This window comes from Myotis lucifugus, unplaced genomic scaffold, assembly GCF_000147115.1.
Source record: "Myotis lucifugus unplaced genomic scaffold, Myoluc2.0 scaffold_8, whole genome shotgun sequence".
Taxonomy (NCBI): domain Eukaryota; kingdom Metazoa; phylum Chordata; class Mammalia; order Chiroptera; family Vespertilionidae; genus Myotis; species Myotis lucifugus.
In genome coordinates this window covers 11280028-11307795 of record NW_005871056.1, presented here as the reverse complement: position 1 = coordinate 11307795, position 27768 = coordinate 11280028, and the positions used below count along the sequence as shown (strand labels likewise).

The window sequence follows — 27768 nt, the reverse complement described above, 5'->3', positions numbered from 1 at the left end:
CAATTTTGTTTATTATAAACAGAGGAAAATGCCTAGTAATATTTTACCCAAAAGCTAATTTCAAAAATAGCCATGGAAGAATAAGGTGGTGTAAAAATAGCAAAAGTAGCTCTGGCAGGGTGACTCAATAGGTTGAAGCATCATCCCATACACCAAAAGGCTGTGGGTTTGATCCCCTGTTGGGCACATACTGTACAGGAGGCAACTGATGGATGTTTGTTTCCTCCCTCCCATCCTCTCTCTCAAATCAGTAAGTATATGAGGATTAAAAATTACCAAAAGCAACCTTGCCTCCATACCCTTCCTTATCAACTCAATATAAAGCAACATCAGGTTCTCTGGCTCATCTGTAATCTGTTGGTGACTCAATGAGTGTTGTATTTCAGTGAAGCTGCATTGTCCCGTATTTCTCAAGATACCAACGCCACCCTTATACTTCCTTCTCACATTTTTACTGAAAATATCAAGGCCATTGGCAGGAACTTCCTCAACTACAATCCACCTGAACATGTCCATTCCCATAAAGTCCTTTCTACTTGTGAGTTTTCTCCCTCCTCTTCTCAACAAGATAATATGATCCTCCTCTTTTCTTAAACTACTCCACCCACACGTAATACACAGTAAGCATTCACTTTTTTTTTTAAGAGAATATTTATTTGGTAAATCACAGAGGTAGAAAAAGTAATTCCTAGAAGAAATGGGCTTAGGAAACAAGTTATAGAGCAAGGGTGGGGAACCTTTTTTCTGCCAAGGGCCATTTGGATAGTTATAACATAACTAGAGGCCCGATGCACGAAATTTGTGCAACTGCCTCAGCCCTCACAGCCCCAGCTTCGTCCAGACGGTCATTCTCCTATTTGGTCTAATTAGCATATTAGCTCTTTATTATATAGGATTGTTAATATAATTGACTTAATATAAACTTATGTTGCTCTGAAAAAAGCTCCTAGAGTTATTGAATTTCGAGTCCAGCCTGTGGTTGCCTTGGCAGGGCCAGGCCAAATCCCACAGGCAGGACGGTCCCCATCCCTGTTGCCAGAAGCCAATTCTAGCATGTCATAATTGCAAGAGTTTCATCAAAAGGTTGATGGAATTTGGGGACTCAACAGGGTTGAGTCACACATGTAGTCACCTGTTGGGAATGGCTGAGGGCATTTCCCCAAACCTGAATAGGATACATTAAATTGATTGTTGGCTGCCAGACAGCTCAGGGTATCTTAATCTACATGTTATTGCCTCCTATTGGCCAAACACCTGAACAGCCGTAGGCTAATTCGCCCATTCTGACAATGCTGTGTATACCCTTTGAAGTGTATATCTCTGCCTAACCTCAGGACAAGTTGTGTTAATAAAAATCATGGGATCCTGAGATGAGGAGAACTTAGATCTTAGTTTCCTTTAAACTGGGTTCCTCTGACCCCCAAATGCCTTTCAAAATTATGCTTCGTCTCTGGACTCCTATTTAACCTACGCACAGCCTTTTCCAGATTCCTGAACCCTTCTAGATGCCGGGACAAGAACCCCGGCACCTGTTATAGAGGTAAAGGGCAGGCCCAGGGAGTTTGGGAGTCAGGAAGCTAAAAGTAAGACACCTGGGAGGGTGGGGAGGAAGGGGAAGGAGAAGGGAAGGGGAAAGGCTCTGGCTTGCTCCCAGGAGGGAGAGCACACTGGGTCCTCTTTCCTAAGGGTTTCAAGGGTTGAGATTTTAGGGGAGATTCCGGGGAAAGATCCTAATAGAATATTCAGCAGCTTTCCAGGTATGTCCTTTTAGGGTTGTGGTCTCTACTAATTGATTTAATTACAGCTTTCTTTACCAGTTTGTTAATGTCACTCAAGGCTAAGAAAAATTCTCCCCTTAAACTATAGTCCCTTTATCGCCTTCCTTTCTCAGACAAATATCTGAAAACTGTAAACCATCTTCACAGCCTCCACTTCCTCACCACCCACTCACTACAGTAACTCTTCATATCTGGCTTCCTCACAGGTCACCCGCCTAAAACCCTGCTCTTAATCACCAAGTCGGATGATGGGTTCTTAGTTCTCACCTTCACTGACCCCTCTATCTGAAGAAGCAATCACACAACTGTACCTCCTTTTCCAGAAACATTCTTTTCTTTTCGGTGCCCAGGCACTATCCTGACAACCTTCTGCTCTCTTGCCTCTTCCTCTGGTACCTCTTTTTCCACAGAACCTACAACTATGGGTTTTCTCTAAGGTTTTATTTCTTATTTTGTCCTAAGAGCTGCAAGTGCTGCATAGTTGACAAAGTGCTTTCAGATCTATTATCTCCTTTGTTCATCAGATCACTGCTCAGAAGCAGGCAGCTAGATTTATTATCCTCATCTCAAAAATGAGGAAGCTCAAGTACAGAAACGAAGAGACGTGCTCAAAGTTGAATACCGAATGAGTGCCAGAACTGCCTGTCTTCACTTTTCTCCTTCACTGTGTACCTACCTCTACTCCCTGCCTTTCTTGACTCTCTGAAAGCAAGTCTTGAGTCTTTATTTGCAACTATCCCCCGTCTTAAGTTTCAGTCATAAACTGCTTATTGGAGGATTTTACATGTCAGACCTCAAGCTAATTATTCCCCAAAATGAACCACTTGTTTTCCTTCTCTTAATTTTTCTATTTCTCCAGATATGAAATCATGAAGACAACAGTTGACTCCTCCCTTTGTCTTTTCTTCTATAACTAATTCACTATCTTGCCTTTGCCATTCCTTTTCATCTGTCCCTTCTTCTCTATTTCCATATTACTCTCTTGGATCAGATCTACTTCCTCCCCACCTCCCTACCTTTTTTAATCACAGTCTCTTGATCTCTGTTCTCTCTCCCTCAGCCATTTGGCCTGCAGATCATGGTTAATTCTTCCTCAAATACTGCATTACTCTTACAGTTTCCAGGCTCAAAAACATTCAATGGCTAATATTTAAGCACTTCAGGCAGGCACCCAGGCCTTTGATTAGGTGGTCTTACTCTTTTTTGTTGTTGTTGTTGTTAATCATCACCTGAGGATATTTTTCCATTGTTTTTTAGAGAGAGTGAAGTGGAGGGGGGAAGACAGAGAGAAAGAAACCTCGATATGAAAGAGACATATAGATTAGGATATTTTCCCATTGTTTTTAAGAGAGAGTGAAGTGGAGGGAGAGAGAGAGAGAGAGAAACCTCGATATGAAAGAGACACATCGATTAGTTGCCTCCCACATGTGTCCCGACCAGGGCCAGGGATCGAGCTTGCACCGAGGCACATGCCCTTGACCGGAATCGAACCAAGGACCCTCCAGTCTCTAAGTCGACGCCCTGTCCACTGAGCCAAACCAGCTAGGCCAGTGGTTCTCAACTTCTGGCCCTTTAAATACAGTTCCTCATGTTGTGACCCAACCATAAAATTATTTTCGTTGCTACTTCATAACTGTAATGTTGCTACTGTTATGAATCGTAATGTAAATATCTGATATGCAGGATGGTCTTAGGCGAACCCTGTGAAAGGGTCGTTCGACCGCCAAAGGGGTCACAACCCATAGGTTGAGAACCGCTGTCTTACTCTATCTTTTTAAGCTTAGTTCCCATTATTCCCTTACATAAACCTTCCAGTCAAATTATTACTTGCTGTCTTTGGACACAACTTTCTGTTCTACCTCAAAATGCTCCTTCTCTGTAATACTCTCTTTCCTCTGACTTTACTAACTCAGCTGGAGCAGAGCTCATCTGGTCCTCAATATCTACTTCATGTTACTGCTGCATGTACACTTGCATGTGTGTTTGTGTCTCTTGCTCCACTAGCAGACACTGAAACTTATCTTTATAATCAGCTCAACAAAGTCCCCTTTGAATGAACGTTTCAGGCCTAATAGGTATGCTTGGATATAACAATCAGGTCAGGTCTTGACTTTCAAAGGGCCATATGCTTGCTCCAAGTTGCCCCTTCCTTTTCTCTAGGCTAGATGTAACAACCATTAATAAATGTAGAACAACAGAACTAAGTTGTTCTGACTTCACTAGTGGTATTCAAACACTACTCTGCAGAAGAGTCCTGTGGCCACTGTCTGTCAGGGGGGGGTGGGGTTGGCTGAGGTGGGGGATGTGGGGGGGGGGTGGGGTTGGCTGAGGTGGGGGATGCACAGAGAAGGGTGTGATATTGAGGATGACTGGCAAGTGGGTGTGCCCCTAGAACTCCCCATCCCCAAATCAATCAGAGCTCTGCCTTTATTTGTTTTATATATTGAGCCTCAACTGCATTGCACCATGGCTCTCCTGCTTTCAGAAGAGGACTGCTTAGTTACATTAGTTGGTAAAATGATTACTCTGGCAGTAATTTGAAAAAAAGAAGTAAATCAACATTCAGTATTAAATATTAAAATTTATATAAAACAGAAAGTTACCTCAAAATAAAAGATTTCATTAAACTGTGGATTGCTTGTTTTCTTCTTTACTTTTGTCTTCTTTTGGTCATTCCTGTTCCAATGTGGTAGAGTTTTACCTTGTAGAACTTAACAGCACACAATTATAAAACATGCTATTTCCAACCAAGGAGCCTGACCTCTGTTCAGCTGTTAAGATGCCTCAGGGAAGACTGCAGTTTTAAATATTACTTGGCGGGGGGAGGGGGCAGCAAATGAGGTGTCTAAAAATTCAAATCAAAGAATACTCAAGTTTTGTGTACCTGATATATGGCAAAACTGTATGATTCTCTCTATGGCTATACCAGATTGACTGCCAAGCTTATGTCAGGGGTTTTAATAACACATTCTAATATATAAGCAACTTAGAATAAATGGCAGAAGGAAGACAATGAGATTCAGAGTGCCTTTATCTATGTTGAAAATATCTGAGGAACACAAAAAGCATTCTTAACTCAGTTTACTTCCTGGGCTTCAGCTACAATGTGACTTTATAAAAAAAATTATTTATTTATTTATTTTGAAGTAATTATAGATTCAGAGGAGGTTACAAAAAAATAGGGAAGTCCCACACAGCCTTTCCCCAGCCTCCTCCAAAGTTAACATCATATACAATTATATTACAATATCAAAACAAATAGTGATTTTCTATTAAAAAATTCATATGCCAAATAGTTTCTATCTGTATGTCACTAAACAATTACACTTAAGAATTTGCCTATCAGGTATAGACTACAAAGACAAAAACCAAAAACAGCTCAACCAGGTTAAATATTTTTAACACACAAAATTAAATTCCTCCGATAGCATGAATGTTATAAGACTGGGTATCTATCTCCTTTTAAATTTAAAACCATATATGTTAATAGCATACCACTGTTTGAGTACCCAATAAATACCAGGCATGGTGCTAGGTATTTTACACACATACACAAATTTTTTCAAGTGACTCACTGGTGATTTTCTAAAAAATAAGAATACCTAGAGAGCTTGGGACTGGGGAGAAGGAATGTGTGTCTGTGTGCTGAATGTTGTGTTTGTGTAGGGGGAATATTGTGCTCTGTTTCCTGATTCTAAACCTTCCAGTTGTAGATAAATTTCAGACTAGTCAGGCTCTGAAAAAAACCATAATGAAGTTATAAACTACCAAACAGTACAAAGTGCTACAGGTTTCCCTTAAATCAGCCTGATTAAGTTAATGATTCAGTGGGTGCACTCCATGTCCTGGTACTTGAGCACTTTGTCTACACCTCGAATTCTCTCAGCACAGATGCTGTGAGTAGATAAGGCAGTTTTGGTCCTGAGCTGCTTTCCAGGTAACAATATGGAAACTGCCTTATTCTGAACTGGTTTTTATCAAAACAGAATTTTACCTGCATAAAACCTAAGACATTTGCCAGTAGGAAGGCTGATGATGAATAAAGAAAGTGAAGTTTATGTTTTCAAGTACATTTCCACCACTATAAAACTGATGTTCCTTCCCCACAGCCTAAGAGTCTGGCAGATTTGAAATGATATCCATTTTCTTTCTATAAAAATAGGACTCGGTTGTTTACAAGTATATAATAGAACTCACTAAAGATTTTTCTTTCAAAGCCTTATTTTGTGTCACAAATAGCTACTTAGCATTTGCTCTTAGAACCTTAATTTTATAATTCTTACATCAAACTTTAAAACTTAAAAATCTCATAATTCAATAAACATTACCTAGAAGGGCCCACTAGAGAAACTGTTGCATAAGGGTCACAGCTTTGTCCATTTATGAGAGGCAACCCATGGCATGCCTTGATGCTAAGGGAAGAATAAAAGAAAATTAATATGTAATATTCAGGTTAGGCAATATAAGACATTATTTTTAAATACAAATTAACATATTCAAAGAGTTAAAATTATTTTCCACATGCTTGGTGTTATACAACACCTACCCCAAATATATGTATGTATGCCTGCATTTATTTATGCTATAATCCCAAAACAGGATTATACAATCAGTACTGAGACTACCAAATAATTTTTAGCACACATATCCTCACTAAATATCTAACAAGGTACATTTTGTGGTTTGACAATATATTAAAACTGCTGTGGCTTCTAAAAAGGAAAAGAAAGCGGTGTGAACCTTAAAGGTGAAACTACAAAACTTAGCCAGATCTGTGGCAGCACATCCTCTGCTAAAAGCATGAATGAGAAACAAGGAAACAACTGTGGTTTCCACTTAAAATCTGATTCATAAAGGAACGACACCATGTACCTGCCAGGAGGGGAGAAATCTGGCTTTGTGGGCCCTTTGACCTCCTGGGTGGTCCAGGGTATCCTGGCCTTTCTCTGGAAACTTCCATCCCGCTCTAATGCTGGTTGTACCGTGAGGACCCACATTGGAACCTGATGGAAAGGCCTGTGCATCACATGGAGCTGTGATTCATTGACTTCACAACCCTATTCCTGACAAGTACACTAGACCTGTGATAGGAATACCTTCCATTGGTTTCAGTGAATATGTTTCTTAATGGTGCATATTTTCAAATTTCGTATTTGTTAGATATCTTTAGGAATTAAAGGGGCCAAGTCAATACTTGAAAAATGGGAAATGTAGCTTGGCCTCTTTTCCTTCAAACTTATCCTGAGCTACCCTGTTAAATAAATTTGTGCTGCCAATTTTTTAATGTTCTATTCTCATAGCAACTGGCTGTGATGTCAGAGGGTTATTTATTATAAAATTGATTAAAAAATATGCTAGGCTGTGAAGCAGAAAGCTCTGATTTAATTGCATGTTATTCAACAATCATGTTATGTAAATAAAAATAGAAACAGATATAGAAAATAAAAAACTCAAAATAACAACAACAACAAAATCTGATTCATATATGGAGGGCAAGCCCCATATGAGTCTGTATGTAGCCTTTTATTCTGATTCTCAGCAACAACTCCTGCATCATTCTGTTGAAAATGTTTTAAACCATAAAAACCAAGGCATCTAATCTACTCCATGGGTAACAGCAGTTGGTATTTAGAGAGATCACAAAATCTGACTCAATGACCTGCTCCTCAAATTTTCTCACAAAATATTATTGAGTTCATGAATTCAGTTTAATATCTATCTGCATTTCCTAATGCCTAAGAGAAATTCGTCAGTGCTGCTGAGAAGTATTCTTCATTGAAAGATGTGGGCTATTGAGCAACATCCTCATTTCTCTCCACAACCCACAGATCATATATGTGGTGAAGTACAAATGGTGTACTGCCGAGTAAAGAAAGAAATGATAATATGACTCATTTCTATTAAATTGGTATCAAAAACAAATTTTAAAAATTTCTGAAACTAACCAAAGAAAGCACAGGCCAAGATAATGATTCTGGTTATTAATGTTAGGCTTAGGTACAATCAAACTTTCCCACTGTACATACTGTGTGAAACTTACATTTCTCAGGCTAGACCTCAGAATGATACCTGATTTTTATATAGCATTTGCAGTTCACTATGCATTTTCACAAAAGCATTCAATTCTCACAACTGCTTTGGAGTATCAAAGAGTACCATCATGCCATTTTAAAAAAGAAGGCCCAAAAAGGTTATGTCAGAAAGTAACAAAATAAGGCTAACAAGGTAACACAAAATTTGTAAGAAGTGGGCCAAGACTCAACTTCTACTTTCTTACTTGTGTCTAAGGTCTAGCATCCTTCTACATTCCCCCGGTGCCTGAATACATTGTATTACTCTCCTTGTAATACAAATGTGTCTCATGTAAACACTAATTATGAGAATCTTAATTATAGAAATTTACTATAATTTTATGAAGTATAAAAAACTGAGAAAAATGCAGTATACAAAGACTTCTATAATACCTCAAAACAATGATATTTATAAGTCTATAAAAATCATCAGAAATATTCAATTTTTAAATGTAAGAGTTTAAAAATTGAGTTTTGTGAAAAACAAGTAATATTATAAATACAGATTATTTTATTTGCTACATATATTATGAAATACTATGTTTCTAATACATAGGATACAACTATTCTTCTAATTAGTAAACCAAGTAGTTTCATATCATAAACCATAGATGAGCAGAAAATGTTGAAAATGACCACCATAGTATACATTATCTTATATCTTGTTTATACATCAGATATAAAACATTTGATATTAATACATTTATTTTTAGAAATTACAAAGGAAAATAAATTTAGTCCAAACTAGTTTATAATATAGAGTGATTTGAATCTTTTCCTTGGATTTTTTTTTAACTAAAAGACAAATGTTAACTTCTTCATATAGCCAAGATGAAAGAACAGAAAATAGATTTACCCTCCCACTAGAAAAAACTTTATTTAAAAAAGGACAAAATCAGTAGCACAGGATAGTCATTTCTGAGGAGGGAATAAACAAGGTGAGCCCTCCAAATGTCCCAGCTTACAGTTATACAGTTTTCCTGGGAAGAGGAGGGAGAATTGTCAGTTGGGGAAGGCCAAAGTGACTTGAGTTTCCAGGGCAGAATGCTGAAGGAAAGAAAACTCCACACAGAAAAAAAAACCTCCAGAAAGGTACAAGAATGCTGAGTGCTGATAAGCATACACATATGAGGAAACTACCAGAGGCTTGGGAAAGAACCATTTGAAAAGAGCAAAGGGAACAATTCCTGAAGCCCTCAAGTGGCTAGAAAGAGGTCTAAGCAGCCACAGAAAACTGGTGCTGCCTCAAATAGTGGGAGAATATAAGCCCTAGACAAAAGGCCAACTCTTGTTCCATCTAATAAAGCTTAAAAGCAAAACACAAAAGAATTAAACTATTTCCAGGTAACTTAACTGAGTCCTTAAGTATATTCACGGGAATATATACAAAAATATCCAGCAACTTCACAAAGTATAGTTCCAACAGAAAATAAGCAGAAACACAAAGAATCAAAAAAATATGACTCACAATGAAAAAGAAAAACAAATCAATAGTAACAGGACCAAAAATGACATGGATGATAGAACTAATAGATAAGGATATTAAAAATCAGTTATTATAACTGCATTTCATATGTTTGGTATAGACACAGAAGACAGTAAAAGTTTAATTAAAAATTTAAGTAAAAATGTAAGTCTAGAGATGAAAAACACAGGCCTCACAAGAAAAACACACTAGCCGAAACCGGTTTGGCTCAGTGGATAGAGCGTCGGCCTGCGGACTGAAGGGTCCCAGGTTCGATTCCGGTTGGGGGCATGTATCTGGGTTGCGGGCACATCCCCAGTAGGGGATGTGCAGGAGGTAGCTGATCGATGTTTCTCTCTCATCGATGTTTCTAACTCTCTATCTCTCTCCCTTCCTGTCTGTAAAAAAATCAATAAAATATATTTAAAAAAAAAAGAAAAGAAAAGAAAAACACACTAAATGGGAGTAACAGAAGATTCAATACCACAGAAGAAAAGATTAGACACAAAGACAGAGCAATAAACACATATTAAAAAGATGTGTAAATGGTCTAAACATGCCAATTAAAAAGCAGAGATTTTCAGATTGAAGAAAAAAAGAAAATTATATGCTACCTATAAGAAACTCACTTTAAAAAAATAAAATTAGGTTAAAAGTAAAAGAATGAAAAAATACATACTATGCTAATACTTAATCAAAAGAACACTCAGTATGTATATGGGTAATCGCAACCCAAATGTCCATCAGTAGGGCTCTGATCAAATGAGCTATTGTAAATCTTTATATTGGAATCTATGCAGTTGTCAAAAAGAGTAAGGTAAATATTCACTAATTACTCTGACATGGAGTGATTTTCAGGATATATTATTAAGTAAAAAAAGAGGAAGTTACAGAACACTACACTTTGTGTAAGAATTGAGTGGAAAATGTAAATGTATTTTTATTTATATACTAGAGGCCCGGTGCATGAAATTCGTGCACTGGGGGGTGGAGGGTCCCTCAGCCCAGCCTGCCCCCGCCTCACAGTCTGGGAGCCCTCAGTGGATGTCCTACTGATGACCCAGGGAGCAGGCCTAAGCCACAGTCTGGCAGCAGAGGCTTAGAGCAGGCGCCCCGTGTGTGTGTGTGTGTGTGTGTGTGTGTGTGTGTGTCCACTGGGGGCCTGCCCCCAGCCACACTGCGGAGGCTTGGATCAGGTGCCCCTCTGTGTTGATCTCTCAGGCTCCTGGCCGTGCCTGCGTGTTGTTCTCTCCCTTGAGTGGCGGCCAGGGCAGGCGGGAAGCTTGGCTTCCTCCATTGCCAGGGCAACCCAAGCCTCCAGCTCCGTGGCCGCCGCCATCTTTGTTGGGTTAATTTGCATGCTCGCCCTGATTGGCTGGTAGGTGTAATGGAGTGACACCAATTTGCATGTTTCTCTTTTATTAGTGTAGATGTATGTATGTGTATTTGCTTATATTTTAAAAAATAATGGGGAAAAAGTCCAAAACTTTTAAATATAAGAATAAGGAGGCTACAGAGTTGGGAATGGATGTGATACTTCCCCAAATATATCTTATATAAGTTCTGACTTTGGAAACATAAAAACCTTTACATATCAAAAGTAAAATTAAACTTAAGAAGCAATCCTTAAAAATAAAAACCTGAGAAACCACTGAAAAACAAGAAAGAATTAATTTCAAGGGACTAGAACACAGTATTTGACTACATCCTTAGTGACATATATTCTTAGAACAAATAACAGAAAGATCTCTTAAACTTCATTCAGTAACTAACCTACCTGTCAGTGGTAATATTGGCAATATTACTTTAAATTTATTTTTTATGTCTCACAAGATATAGAACATAATTATGTTAATGTTAGAAATTAAGATTTTTATTAAGAGGGAAGAGATACAAATATAAATTAAAGTTATATTTAGAATGTGAATTAGAAACATTAAAAAAGGAAGAAAGATAGCCAGTCAAAATGGCTATACTAACATCAGACAAAGTAGATTTCACAACAAAGAGTTAGAGGGTCGTTTTATAATTATGAAGAGTTCAGCTTATCAAGGGGACATAACAATCCTAAATGTTAAGCTCCTAACATCAGAGCTGCAAAATAAATGAAGTAAAAACTGATAGAAATTCAGGGAGGAAACAGACCTGATATAATTAACATTTATAAAAAATAGTCTTTGGGGGCAAAAAACAAGTCTTGGTAAATTTAAAAGTATTCACATCATACAAAATATGTTGACAACAGCAGAATTAAATTAGAATTCAACAACAAAAAGATATCTGAAAAATCCTCAAATATTTGGAAATGAAGTAACTCACCTCTAAATAATCCATAAGTTGAAAAATAAAATAAATTATAAAGTATTTTAAAATGAATAAAAATGAAAATTCATATTAAAATTAGTGAGAGGTAGCTAACTTAGAAGAAAATGAATAGCGCTAAATACTTACATTAGGAAAGCAGAAAGGTTTCCAGTCACTGACCTCAACCTCCATCATAAGTTCACATGGTACATAAGAGCCTCAAGATTTAGCTCTAGCCTACTTCACCAACTTCGGACCAATCTTTGACTCAAACTACACATACTAAGTAATATCAAACTGCTTTTAATTATATACACACATACACACAAACACTCATCATGCTGATTCTTCAAGACAAATGTTACCTTCTTTTTTCATTTAGTTGTTTCAAAAATTTAGTGCCTATTAAGTGTCAGGCAATGGGGTGATGAGGTGAACAAGACAAACATGTTCCCTGACCTCATGGAGCTGAGAGTCCACTTGAAGGAGTAGATGATAAGCAATAAAGAAAAAAATAGTAATGACAAATAGTGGTAAGTGTTATGAAGGAAAAAGAATAGAATGGCCTATTTTAAAAGAAGTGGTATTTAACCTGAAATCTAAAGGGTGAGAAGGAACCAGCTAAAAAAAAAAAGAATGGTCAAAGGGCATTCTAGGTAAAAAGAACAGCAAATTTCTGTAGAACTCTAAACTGGAAGAGTATGTCACATTTGAGGAATTGAGAGAAGGCCAGCAAGCATAGGGACTAGACAAAGCATGCCGCAAGATGAAATCAAAGAGGCAGGCAGGGTCAGAACATGCTGGATCTTGTGGGCCAAGATAAGGGACTTGCACTTTATTCTAAATGCAATGTGAAATCACTACGTGTTTGAGCAGAGGAATGACATAATCTAATTTATGTCTTAAAAGATTACTCTGGGTTGCTATAAAGAGAATGCATTGCAGAGTTGAAGACTGATAAAGAAACTACTGAAATAGTCAAGGTAGGAAATGATTGGTAGTTTGAAATAAGGACATCAGTAGATATTATTAAAAATTAGAAAATTCATGAACTATTGTATAGAATCAATAAGAAATGGATCCAATGTGTGAGACTTTAAATGCCTCCCAGAATTATGCCTGGAGCAATTAGGTGGATGGTGATACCGTTTGGTAGGCTGTGGGGAGGAGCTGGATAGATATGGCAATCAGTACTTCAGTTTTAAATGTGTTAAATTGCGATGTTGTGAAATATCAAAGTGAAGGTGCCAAAAAGGCAGGTGGACATATGAGTTTGGAACTTAGAAAAAAGACATGGGTTGATTGCACAAGGTAATAAACACATTTTTTAAACTTATCATTTGAAATAATTTGACTTTCAAAAAGTTATAAAAATAATATATAGAGTTCTTGTATACCCACCATCCAATATTAAGATTTTGTGTAACCAAAGTAGATTTATAGAAACAGGAAACTAACATTGATACAATGTTAGTCTATAGACCTTACTCAAACTTCACCAATGTCCTTTCTCTGGTCCAGGATGCAATATAGGATCTCAATTGCATTTAGTTGTCACATCTCAGTCTCCTCCATTCTAAAACCGTTCACAGTTTTCCTTCTTTGCCCCATGATCTTGCCAGTATAGCCAGTTCTTTTGTAGAATATTCCTTAATTTAAATTTATCTGTCTGATGCTTGCTGCTCATGATTAGATTGAGATTATGCATTTTGGTATCTTTCACAAATTCATCATACAAGGAGGTACTGGCTGTCTCATTACAGATAATATTAACTTTGATCACTCAGTTAAGGTGGCATCAATCAGACATCTTGTGTGGATATTCTTTGAGACTATGCAGATAAGCTATTTGTCATCACACTTATGCCCACTTTTTTTAGCAACTATAGGTGATTTGTCCCTGCACTAATTATTATCGTAGTGTTTGCCAATGATGATATCTATTTCTATCATTTGCCCTACATTCAGTAATTAGAATTCTATTACAAGGAAAAGCAGTCCTTTCTCCCCCATGTATTTATTAATTTAGTAGAGGCCCGGTGCACAAAAGTTTGTGCACTCAGGAGGGTCCCTCAGCCTGGCCTGTGCCCTCTCGCAGTCTGGGACACCTCTGGGGAGGTCCACCTGCTGGCTTAGGCCCACTCCTAGGGGACTGGGCCTAAGCTGGCAGTCAGACATCCCTCTGGCAGCCCGGCAGCCCTCGGGGGATGTCCACTTGCCAGCGGGGAGCAGGCCTAAACTGCAGTTGGACATCCTTAGCGCTGCTGAGGAGGCGTGAGAAGCTCCCGCCACCACCGCAGTGCTGGCAGCCATCAGCCTGGCTTGTGGCTGAGCAGAGCTCCCCATGTGGGAGCACACTGACCACCAGGGGGCAGCTCCTGCATTGAGCATCTGCCCCCTGGTGGTCAGTGTGTGTCATAGTGACCAGTCATTCCCAGTAGTTCTGCTGTTAGGGTCAATTTGCATATTACCCTTTTATTATATAGGATAGCAGCACTGACTCATTGATATTTATTTTATTCTACAGGTTTTATAGAATAAACCATCATTATAGTTTTTCATTTTGATGCTCAAATCATCTCAGATTTGGTTATCTGGAGCTCCTTCAAGTTGGCTTCAATGTCCTTTCTACATGCCCTCATTATTTTTTAAGCTCTCCCTTACTTTCTGACTTCACAGATGCTCTGGGTTCATCTTCTATTTTCTCTGCCCAAGCCTTGAAATTAGCCACTGCTAAAAAGAAGTCCAAGTTCTTTTTACTGGTGCAGCTCTGACTAATACTGTAACCATAAGCCACTTGTGGTTACTTAAATTTAATTGAAATTAGACAAAACTAAAAAGTTAGTTTTTTAGTAGCACTACCCATATTTCAAGTTTTAATAGCCACACACATAGCTAGTGGCTACTGTACTGGCAGTTAAGATACAAAACATTTTCATCACCACAGAAAGATCTACCAGACAGTATTGATTGGAGAATGCTATTTAGAAACCAAAATATGGGTGCTAAGTATGCTCATTGCTACTGCGGTGACACTGTTTCTAAGCCTTCTCAGTGAACTGAGCTAGTGTGTAGACACACTTACATTTATTAGACAACTAGAGGTCCAGTGCACAAAATTCATGTACGGGTAGGGTCCCTAGGCCTGGCTGGCGATCAGGGCCGATCTGTGGAGCAACTGGTGGGGCGATCAGGGGGCCCCTGCTGGCACCCACCTTGGCTGGCCTGGGGCCTGCGGGCAGCTCCTGCATTGAGCATCTGCCCCTGGTGATCAGTGGGCATCATAGCAACCAGTTGTTCCACCGTTCAATTGATTTGCATATTAGGCTTTTATTATATAGGACTATACTTTGAGAAATCTGTCTTCAAAGGAGAACAGAGAAATGGGAATGAGAGTGGTGGAGATGAGGTCTTGAAAGGTATGTGTTTTAGGATGGGAGACCCTAGAAAATGTTTACACGATGACGAGAACAATCTAAAAGGGAGGGCAAAGTGGATGAAACAGAAGAAGGGATATCTGAAGGAGCAAAGAAAGTCTCTGAGTAGGGGAACTAGAAGAAATCCAGAACTCAGATGGAAAAATTCACCCCCAATAAGAGAAGGAGCATCTCCTCTATTATTACACATAAGGACAAAAATATGGTGCCAATACAGGTTTGCAGATTTATATTCAGGAAGATGTGACCAATATACAGTCTGTAGTGATGGAAAATCTCATTGGTGCATTAGAGAAGCACAGTAAAACTCCAGGGCAGTTATAAGTACCCATGTAAGGTTTGTGGTCATGAATTTAAAGTACAATCAGTCTGACTGTGTGCCTTTTCTCCAGCAATATTCAGGTGCAGATTGAACGCAGAGGAAGAGTTTAATTAATATTAAGATTTTTCTAGATAAATAACAGTGATGAAGAGAAGAGCAGAGGATTTAGGGAACCTGCAAGAAAATAATTATAGTGGCAGATTAAAAAAAAGAAAGACATAAAGGGAAGTGAAATAGGAGCAGGTAAGAAGAATGTGGTAAAGACCAGTGGAAAATGGTCTTACTGATGTATAAGAAATGCTCCAGTGAGGAGCTTCTATGTCTGGGGAATAACAGCTACTGCTAAGATGTGAATCTTTCCACACATAACCCCTCAAAACCAAGAAGCACACAGAAAACAACACTTGAAACCATACCTTCAGCATTACTGAAAAACAGAATACCACAAACTTCAAAGTACCTCTCAAGTTGAGAAAGCGACAACGAATTCCATAAGGCTATTACTGGTATTCTGCTGCTGCAAGTCAGTGAGTATAGACAATGGAGGCTTAAGTGAAAAAGAGGAGAAAAAAAAAGAATACAAACAGGTCTTTGTCCACATAAAAACCAGTTTGTGAACATTTACAGCAGCTTTCTTTATAATAGCCTCAAACTGAAAACAATGAACTGGTGAGTGAATAAACAAATTCCATATAATGGAATACTACTCATAAACATAAAAAAAATAAACTGGGCCCTGGCCGGTGTGGGTCACTGGTGAGAGCATAGGCCCACACACCAAAGGGTTGCAGGTTTGATTTGGGTCAAGGGCATGTACCTGGGTTGTGGGTTCATTTCCAGGCATCATCAGGACACATGGGGGAGGCAACCAATTGATGTGTCTCTCACTTTAACATCTCTCTCTCTCTCTCTCTCTTTCCTCTTCCCACCCTTCCACTCTTTCTAAAAATTAATGGAAAAAAATATCCTCGAGTAAGGATTAACAAAAAGAACCACCCCTCCAACACAAAAACAAACGAAAAGAAAAAAACCAACCGTCCTCGTCAGTGTTGCTCAGTGGTTAGAGCGTCAGCCCTTGCACTGAAGTGTGGCAGGTTTGATTCCCGATCAAGGGCAGGTACCAGGGTTGCAGGTTCCATCCCGGCCCTCCTGTTGGGGGGCATGTATGGGAGGCAACCAATCGATGTCTCTTTCTGACATCCATCTTTTTCTTTCTCTCTCCACACTCCCCTGACGTCCCCTTCCCTCCCTTCTTTCCAATCTCTCTAAAAAGCAATGAAAAAATATCCTCAGGTGAGGATTAACAAAAAACAAAACAAAACAACAACTCGTTTCCAGTTCCATTGACAAGATGGAGTAGATGCATGCCCCCCTATTCCTCCTAGTAATATAACTAAACACCATGGACATTATATATAAAACATAAGAAAAATCTTAAAGGTGAAGAGAAGACAAACCAAGTAGAAATCTTGGGACCCAAGGAAAGATACAGCAATGAGTTCCCTGGGCTTTCTTTAAACAGTAGTCACCCCTGATCCATGGAGGATACATTCCAAGACCCCCAGTGGATGCCTGAAGCCACAGATAGTACTGAATCCTATATATACTGTTTTTCATTACACATACATACCTATGATAAGTTTAACTTATAAATTAGGCATAGTAAGAGATTAGCAACAATAACTAATAAAATAAAATAATTATAACCAAATACTCTAGTAAGTTATATAAATGTAGTCTCTCTCTTGTTAAAATAGCATGAATTTCTTTTTCCGTCTTTATAATTTCACAGAAGATTCATTCTTATTGTGGATCTTAGCAACCTCAGCATATAATTTTTTTCTTTCTTATTAAGTTGAGAACTTTCACCTTTTCACCTAAAGGAAGTGCTTTACAGCTTCTCTCTGGCATATCCGGATTCCCAGCAGCCAGCATCACTACTCTTGTGCTTTGGGGGTCATTAAGTAAAACAAGGGTTACTTGAACATAAGCACTGCGATATTGTGACAGTCGATCTGATAACCGAGACAGCTACAAAGTGACTAACGGTGGGTAGTACAGTGTGGCTACACTGGACAAAGGTATGATTCATATCCTGCGCTGGATGGGGCAGGGCAGTGTGAAATTTCACCATGCTACTCAGATCTGTGTGCAATTTAAAATTATAAATTGTTTATTTCTGAAATTTCCTTTTTAATATTTTTGGACTGTGATTGGTTGTGGGTAAGTGAAACCACAGAAAATGAAACCACTGATAAGGGGCACTATGGTACTTTATATATCCCAGACTGAGTTGAAATCATTTTTAGACAATAACCACCTATTCCAATCAGACACCATGAAGAACAACGTGGCTCCATCCTTACCCCATCAACAGAGGCCAAAGGACGAGGGGAGAATCTACTAGTAGACTTCCACCTCTGACAAGCCCCTTCCCCAGCAGTGTCAGTAGAGACCACATGGGGAACCTGGCTTTCCATCCCCACCTAGTAGCAATAAGGAGTGCTTCCATGCCAGGAAGGTGTCAGAGAAGGATGAGTGGGAAGCAAGGATAACTAGTTCCTCCCAACCCTGGTGTCAGTAGAGGTCACAGAGCAGTAATGAGGCACTCCTCCCCACCCCAGTGAGAGTGGTCACAGGAGAGGACTAAGGAAAGCCTCAACTACTATCACTCCAATCTGCAATAATAAGGAACATTTCTCAAGGGAATCAACAGATGTTAAGTCAGAAACCTGGACTTCTACCTCTACCTGACAGTAATGAATAGGTACTCCTCTTCCTCCACCAGAAGAATGTCAGAGGAATTTGGCTAAAATAGAAGATTTAAATGAGATCCAGAGTCTCATAACATAATACCCAAAATGTCCAGGATAGAACCGAAAACCACTCATCATACCAAAAAAAAAGGACAATCTTCAACTTCAATGAGAAAAGACAGTCAGCAGATGTCAACACTGAGATAACATAGATGTTGAAATTACCTGGCAAGAATGTGAAAGCAGCCATCATAAAAATGATTCATTGAGAAATTCTGAACATGTTTAAAATAAATGAAAAAAAGTAAAAGTTTCAGCAAAAAAAGAGAAATTTTCACCAAAGAAATAAAAGATATAGAGAACAAAATGGAAATTTTAGAACTTCAAAATATAATAATTAAAATTAAAAACTCAATAAATGGGCTCAACATCAGAATGAAGAGGACAGAGGAAGGAATAAGTGAGCCTAAAGACAGAACAATAGAAATGACCCAAAATGAAAAACAGAGGGAAAAGAGAGTTGGGGTGGGGGAGAAGAGCAGAGCCTCTGGAAGCTGTGGGACTATAACAGAAGATCTAACATTCATGCCACTGACGTCTCAAAAAGGAGAGGAGAAAGATGGCAGGACTGATAAAGTATTACAGGAAATAATGGCTGAAAATTCCCCAAATTTGGCAAACAGATATATATTTTTTATATTCAAGAGGTTGAGTGAACACCAAACAGGATAAACTGGAAGAAAAAAAATCTATGTCAAGATACACAGCAAACTAAAATACATAGAAAATTAAAAAACAAAGAAAAAAATCTTGAGAGTAGCCAGAGAGAAACAGCACATTACCTGCAAAGGAAAAACAATATGAATGACAGATTTCTCATCAAAAACCAGGAAGCCAGATGAAAGTGGTATATTTTTCTTTCTTATCTTGTCCTTTTTTTTTTTTTAAAGAACTGTCAACCAAAAATTCTATATGCAGTGAAAATATCCTTCAGGAATGAAGAAAAAAATTAAGATATCTTTAGATGAAGAAAAATTAAGAGACTGGATCACCAATAGATAGACCTACCCTAAAAGAAAAAGAGGAAATTCTCTAAACATAAAGATAGTGACAAAAGGAGGAAAAGAGATTTGAACACAGAGAAAAGAATCAGAAAGAGCAAAATATGGTAATAGATTTTCTAACTTTTAAAAATTTTGTTAACTTTAAATGGTGAAGCAAAAATTATAACAGTTTGATGTGGTTCTCAAGGTACCTAGAGGAAACATTTATAACAATTATATTACAAATGGTGGGTGTTAAAGGGAGTTAAAAAAAAAAAGGTACAATGTAATACCTAAAGCAACCACTAAAAAAACTATACAAAGAAATACACTATAGATTGAAAAACACTATAGGTAAATCCAAATGAAATTCTAAAAAATGTTCAAGTAACCCACAGGAAAAAGAAAACAAAGAGGGAACAGAAAACAAAACAAAAATAAGATGACAGCTTTAAGCCTAATCTATCAATAATTCCATTAAAAGCAAATGGTAAACTCATAAATAAAAGACAGAGATTAGGAGAGTAGATATAAAAAGTGACCCAGTTACATTCTATCCATAAGAAACTCTGGTAATCAAAGGTTAGGGATGGTGATGGGGAAAGGAATAGATTTGACTATAAAGGAATCATATGAGGGAGATCTTTATGGTGATAGAATAGTTCTATATCTCAACTGTGGTGGTGGTTACACAGATCTATATATGTGATGAAATGATATAGAATACACCACACAGTGTACAATGCCCATTTCCTGGTTTCTATATTGTATTATAATTATGTAAGATGTAACCACTGAAGGAAATTGAGTGCAGAGTACGCAGAACAGAGCCCTGGCCAGATGGCTCAGTTGGTTGGAGTATCGTCCTGTACACCAATTGTTGCAGGTTTAATCTCCAGTCAGGGCTCATGCGAGAGGCAGCTGATCAATGTTTCTCTCATATCAATATTTCTCTCTCCCTCTCTCTCTCTCTCTCTCTCTCCCCCTTTCCCTCCCTTTCTCTCTAAAAATTAATCCTTATCCTTGGGTAAGGATTAAAAAACAACACTACAGCGGTAGAAATCAGGGTATAGAGAGCAGGGACTGAATACATTTCTGAATAATTCTTTTTGGTATAGTTCTGACTTGAAATCATGCTAATATTCTACATATTCAAAAAATAAAAGTAAACCAACAAGGATGGGGGGAAACAACATTAAACTGAATGCAAAAAAACAAACCAAACCAACTACTTGTGTTTCAAATGTATAACATAAATCAAACTGAGCACAGGAGTATGCTTCACTATATGCTGTCAGTCTAGGTCAGTGATTGCGAACCTATGACACGCGTGTCAGAGGTGACACGCGAACTCATTTTTTTGGTTGATTTTTCTTTGTTAAATGGCATTTAAATATATAAAATAAATATCAAAAATATAAGTCTTTGTTTTACTATGGTTGCAAATATCAAAAAATTTCTATATGTGACATGGCACCAGAGTTAAGTTAAGGTTTTTCAAAATGCTGACACGCCGAGCTCAAAAGGTTCGCCATCACTGGTCTAGGTGGAACGACCTGCAAACAAATCTTCAACTGTTTTTAGTAGATAAATCTAAATTGAAAAGTAACTTGTCTGTGTATGCTTCAAAAATCTTAATACCATGACAAAGAAAAGCTAAAACCATTATAGATTAAGGAGATTAAGGAGACATAACAACTAAATGCAATACATGCTCTTGGACTAAATTATTTCATGGAGAGAAATAAAATATCCTAAAGGACAGTATTGGGACAGTTAATGAAAGTGAAATATAATAACTGTAGATTAAGGTATTAAGTATAATAACTACAGATTATACTTTTACTTGAACAATGTTAAATTTCCTGAGTTTGATAACTAGTTATTTTAAGAGAATATCTTTATTCTTAGGAAATAAACACTAAAATACTTAAAGGTCATAAAATATGTAACCTTCTTTTGAAAGAGTTCAGAAAAATTAAGTAAAAGATATATAGTAATTAATGTACTTGTAAAAATACATTAATATCCTATATAATGAAAGCCTAATATGTAAATTGTCCCCTCAACTGGGAGTTTGACCGAGAGTTCAACCGCTCACTATGATATGCGCTGACCACCAGGGTGCGACGCGGAACATGGTGGGCATTGGCGACGCAGCGCTGGCAGTGGGTGGCAGTGGGAGGCGCTGCCGGCCTTGATGGGCCCCGATGAGAGGGGCACTGGGGTGGGATGGTGGAGCAGGTGAGCGGGCGGCACCAAGTCAAGGTAGGTGCAAGCGGGGGCCCAATTTCCCTGCAGAAGGCTACCAGTGGTGGCGGCGGAGGGCAGGGGCCTGATGACTCAAGCAGAGGGGGGTGAGCGGGGCCCAGAGGTCAGCAAGGTACCTGCCTTCCACACCAGATGCTCACGCTTCGATCACCGGCCAGGCCCTAGGGACCACACCCATGCAAGAATTTTGTGCACCGGGCCTCTAGTTAAAAATATATATTTATATGGAGAGAGGATACTTCAAAGGAGTTGGGGTATTGACAATTAACAGAATAAATTATAATCTGGAGCAGCAATAGGAGAGTAACATTTATCCTACTTCCTGGCTCCAAGGTATGCGGGTATGGTAAAAAAAAACCACACAAACCTCTGATTGAGAAAGCAGTAGAGGAAACAGTATCTCAGGGGAGAGTCAGATACCAGTTAAGCCAAAGATAGAGAAAACATTCAGAGGAAGTCAGGGATGTTGGGTAGTTTGTTAATAACATAAAGGAAGAATCTGAGTGGGAGGGAAAAGGTTGGGGGTTGGGCTGGAACAGGTTTCCAGAACTATTAGAAAGTTAGAGTCTGGGTGATTAAAAAAATGACTTGAAGGCAAAAGAGGAGGAAAGGATTCAAAGTAGGTGAAAATTAATACTGGTAATCTCAAGAAAGGCATTTAGTTTTAGTACCAAGGTCCCTATGCTCTGCTCTGTGGTATCAGAGTTCCTAGGGGCCCTCCACTAGGAAGCCTTTCCACTTCCCTCCTGCCAGCTAGTTAGACACACTTACCTGTGATACTCTATTACCCTATTGCCTAAATCTATCATTAAACTCACATGCAGTAATAAATATTGATTAAATTAATTAATGGCTTATCAGAACCTGAGTAGACTACATATAAGAAAATAAATTGGAAATCAACTTAATAAGGAAATGGCATAGTTTCATTTCTGAAAAAAATTTCTAAAGTATTTAAAATAGGGAGTTGGCTTAAGATTCAAAGAATACAAAATGGACAATTATTTCTAGTTGATTTTAAGTAAAAGAAATATGCTTACTGTACAACAAGCTGCTGGCACACAGTTCCATTCTCTGTTATCAGCTCATTCAGCTTTAATTCAAGGTGAACTTTACCCTATAATGACAAAAAAATATTATAAATTGAGTAATCTGTTTTGTTGACAAAATATTAAAGGTACATATTTTGTCAAATGAAACTCATTATATTTAGTTATGCACTAAATATTAGTGATCCCTAACACATAGCTTTGCCCACATTAAGTACCTATTAAATGACTAATACCCAGCAATGTAGATCAAAATCTGAAAGATAAGAAATAGTCAAATGCTTATATCAAACATTTGAATGCTTAGGTATTCAAATCTAAGAACTTTATGCCCAGTTCAACAAATATTTATGTATCTCAAATATCATGGATTACAAAGACAGTTAACCCTTATGTTTTAGGGAATTTTGAAATAAAAGCTAATTATAAAACGTAGAATGCTTTTCCCAGAAAAGACAAACCATCAATAAGGGCAGAGGAAGTATCATTTAAAGACAGAGAAATAATACAATTCTAAAAGAATAAACTAAGTTAAAACTAGTAATGTAATTTTGTCAATATTTAAATAATAGATTTATGGGATATCTACTATATTTTAAGAGGCACTGTGGGAGTGGGTAGGTGTGCATAGATGTATATAACACATAGTTACTACTTATTTTTTTTTAAATATATTTTTATTGATATTTTACAGAGAGGAAGGGAGAGGGATAGAGAGTTAGAAACATCGATGAGAGAGAAACATCGACCAGCTGCCTCCTGCACACCCCCCACCGGGGATGTGCCCGCAACCAAGGTATATGCCCTTGACCGGAATCGAACCTGGGACCCTTCAGTCCGCAGGCCGACACTCCATCCACTGAGCCAAACCGGTTTTGGCCATAGTTACTACTTATAACAGTGGTTCTTAACCTGTGGGTCGCGACCCCTTTGGTGGTCGAACGACCCTTTCACAGGGGTTGCCTAAGACCATGGGAAAACACATATATAATTACATATTGTTTTTGTGATTAATCACTATGCTTTAATTATGTTTAATTTGTAACAATGAAATTGGGGGTCACCACAACATGAGGAACTGCATTAAAGGGTTGAGGCATTAGGAAGGTCGAGAACCACTGACATATAAGAAGCTCACAATCTAGTTGGGGAAACAATAAACAAAAGATAGCAAAAGATGGCCAAGAGCACTGATGGAGAAATGGGATACTAAAAACAATGGAGCACTTTTATAAATAGCCATTAATAAATGAATTTTTAAAAATTCAGAAGTATAAATTTAAAGCAAACTATCAACTTTTAAAGAAGCTAAGGCTTAGGAACAATATAATCTAGAACTTAGTATTTCTATTCTGCCACTGATGATAAGCAATTCTGCACTGGTTTATGAGCAATTCTGCACTGGTTAAGAATCTGGTGCTGGATTATCTCCACCCAGCTGACAAGACAGATTCCCATGGTGCCATGTGGAGATTTCAGGGGTGTGATGTCCACGGGCTGATGACATAAGTAATTTCATTAGAGGTAATAAAGTTCATTATCTACTCACTGTTCCTTTTTGAAACAAACCCTTTCAGATATTCTTTCACAGAAATGTAACCTGAATCAGCTTCACTATTTTATGAGGATTTGTTAGACAAGAGTGAATCTGAGATTTACTAAATACTAGTACAAAGCTCAGGGTTAGATTGATAGTTAGTGATGAGCAATAAATATTGATTGGTCTCAACACAAAAACTGCATGAGAAAGCCAAGCTCTAAAGAAAGGCACCAGTGGTAGTAAAATTAGCAGTTAGATGGATTTAGAATTAAATTAAGCAAATCTTCCACTAAAAATCTAGGCACAGATATTTATAAAGTCATATCCTATATAATAAAGCGCTAATATGCTAATTAGACCAAATGGCAGAATGACTAATGACTGTCCCAACTTCCAGATGAAGCCGGGGTTTCAAGGGCTGAGCTCCTTGCACGAATTTCGTGCATCAGGCCTCTAGTATAATTTATAAAACACATCTTTTGTTGTCCTGTATTTAATATTCACAATCCCTGCTATTCAAGCATGACCTTGAAGAGGTCCATGATCTGTAGTAATCTGTAATATTACTCAAGTAGAATTTTAAATCATGTCTGCTGTCCTGTCAGCATGTGTGTGTCACTTAGTGAGCCTAGCCAACTATACCAATATTTGCATCTCAAAGCAGTTTTACTATTTTAACATGTGTGCATTTTATGGTAGAAACTGTATGCTGACAAGGCACTCCCTACTGTCTCCAAGGAATGTCTAGAATCTCTATTTCTAAGAAAATAAAAAAAACCTTTAAAGTGGAGGAGAGAAAAAGTATAATAATTTCATTCATAACTAAAAATCATTGCACTGTATCAAGTCGAGCCTAGAAATAAGATATTTAAAGGGATTTTACCAGGAATCATTATCATTGAGTCAGAGCCTACTTAACATGTTCATTACTCCCACTGGCTGTTAAACATAACATTCCTTTGGTATTAGCCAAGAATAACATAATTGTGTATTAACCTGGTCAAGAAAAGAGTTGGTACAGAATAGGAGACAAGACACACTATTAGTGTGGAACATTAAAAAATTAAAAAGCATTATGAATTAAATTTAAAAAATTATGATTTCTAAACTGTAAAATACTACCTCAATGTATACTTTAATATGGAAATATGTACATGATACTTAGTAAAAGAAACAAGTTACAAAATAGGGTGTATAATATAATGTTAATTTGTATTTTATTTTGATAAAATACACTTGTGCATATATCACTGTAAAATTACTACAACTCCAACTACTAAAACATTGAAAGAAGTTAACTTTTGTTGGTAGGATTTCAGATTTTTTCTTTTTGCTCATTTAGACTTTAAAGTTTCTACTACCAGTGTGTATTGCTTTTGTCTAGTAAAGAAAAATGAAAAAAAATGTTTTAAAAAATATGTGAAGCTACTTTTCAGTGTCAGAAACTTAAATTTTTGAACATTTTAGAAAATTTGGTATTCTTTAATACAGCCACACAAAAACCTGTCATCATTTTGTATATCTGGATTGTAGCAAAACAAGTTGTTTTTTTAGAGGGCAGTTATGAGTCAGCAAAATATTTTCTAGTCTCTCTTGAAGCCAGGGATAGTGGCAAACAATAGCCATATGATACGGTTCTGGCCAATGAGATGTAAAACAGAAGCTGCTACCCTGGCCAGTGCTGCTAAGTGGTCAAAGCATCGGCCTGCGCACTGAAGGGTTGAGGGTTCAATTCCCAGTCAAGGTCACGTACCTGGGTTGCAGGTTTGATCCCTGGCTCCGGTCAGAGCATGTGTGGGAGTCAACCAATCTATGTGTCAGTCTCACATCAATGTCTCTCGCTCCATCTCTCTCTCTCCCTCTCTTCCACTCTCTCTAAAAATCAACGGACAAAAAATATCCTCTGGTGAGAATTAACCAACCCCCCCCCCCCCCCCGAACACACACAAAAATCAGAAGCTGCTGATGGGGTATCTGAGGAAGCTTGTTGAATGGGTCTTCCTAACTTCCCAGTGGCCAGAGATGCCAATCTTAATCAAAGCGTTCCACAGCCTCATGGTGCTGGGCAGATAAAAATTGGAGATAGTGCTCTGGCTGGTTTAGCCCAGTGGATAGAGTGTCAGCCTGCGGACTGAAGGGTCCCGGGTTCAATTCCAGTCGGGGGCGTATGCCTGGGTTGTGGGCTCAGTCCCCAGTATGGGGCGTGCAGGAGGCAGCTGATTGATGGTTCTCTCTCATCAATGATGTTTCTCCCTCTCCCTTCTTCTCTGAAGTCAACAAAAATTATTTAAAAAAAAAAAATTGGAGATAGTAAACACCTAGGCTTTCTGTTAGAATCTCTGAGGGACTATGCCTGAGGAGTAAGAATGAGCATAGACCAGTCCTTACAGACTGGAACCTAGCATAGAATCAGCCAAATCCCTAACTGGATTAAGATAAACTACCTCTAATCTACCCACATGCCAAAAGCAAAAGTAAATCTCTGGAGGAAGAAAAAAAAAAAATCCAGAGCTTCAAATTATTTCTAAAATATTTCATATTTCCATGTCTAGCATTCCATCAAAAATTACTGAGCATGCCAGAATACAAGACAAACACCAAAAACAAAAACAAAAAAACTGACAAAAGGAAGCAGATTTACAGAAGATGCAGATGTTGGAGTAACTGACAGAGGTTAAAATAGTTGTTTAATTCATAACAATCCAATGTCAACCCAAGAAAATCAATTTTAAAAAATGACAGGAAAAAAATGTTTAAGATAGAAAAAAAATCTAGCAAATAAGTGGAAACTATTAAATGCATCAAATGAAAAATTTAGAATTAAGCAATAAAATAATCAAAATGAAAACGTATTTAACAGCAAATTATCCACAGCTAAAAAAAAGGATTAATAAAATAGGAGATAGATTAGTCAGTAGAAAATATTCACAAATGAAGCAGAGAGAGAGAGAGAGAGCGCAAATAGTCTATTATTCATGTAATTGTAGTCCCAGAAGAGAGGAGAAAGAATAGGAAAGGGAAAAGAAACAAACAGATGAAGAGATAATTGCCTGGAATTTTCTAAAACTGAAGAATGACATTAAGGCAAAGATTCAAGTGCCCCCAGGAACACCCAAGTAGGATAAATATAAAGAAAACAACAAGTAGACAGAGCACAGTAAAAACTGATGAAACCATAAGATAAAGAGAAAATCTTAAAAGCAACTAGAAAAACAGAGCCATTGCCTACAAAGAGGAAACTATAAGACTGACAAGGAATTATGTTTGATCAGAAACATGCAATGTGATTTGGTCCACAACTACTTTTTTATCCAATATTTAAGGGAGATTCAATAACACAATAACATACCTTTTATATATGTCAGAAAACACTGGAATGATCAAATATCTGGCACTATATTCTCTATTTTTAATGAAAAAGAAACCAAATTCTTGGAAGGTATTATTCTTTATGTATTCCATAGCATTGAGTATGTTAGGTTGATATATGCAACTTTATCACTTTAATCTGTATTAGCATATTTAGGAACTTACATTATTCTGGTACTGTCTGAAAGTTTAATATTTTATATGCTAACTTTATTTCAATTAGTTTTACAAAAATTTCACACAGAAAAATATTATGTTAATTTTATATTATGTTATTCTTGGTACGCTATAGAAGATATGTGAATTTCTGCATACAGTTTGGGAAACTCAGATGAATATAGATATTTGAGTAAAATATAATGC

General features: G+C 37.6%; 1 protein-coding gene across 3 annotated transcripts in view; it reads right to left on the bottom strand.

Moving 5' to 3' along the window:
• Nucleotides 1–27768, bottom strand: part of RASA2 (RAS p21 protein activator 2) — a 95095-nt gene that overhangs the window by 45548 nt on the left and 21779 nt on the right. For all 3 annotated transcript variants that reach the window (XM_023749594.1, XM_023749592.1, XM_023749593.1), the window contains exons 4-6: nucleotides 22488–22564; nucleotides 6107–6190; nucleotides 4382–4454 (exon numbers count right to left, since the gene is read on the bottom strand). In XM_023749594.1, coding sequence (XP_023605362.1) covers nucleotides 4382–4454; nucleotides 6107–6190; nucleotides 22488–22564 — 234 coding nt within the window. The remainder of the gene's footprint in view (nucleotides 1–4381; nucleotides 4455–6106; nucleotides 6191–22487; nucleotides 22565–27768) is intronic.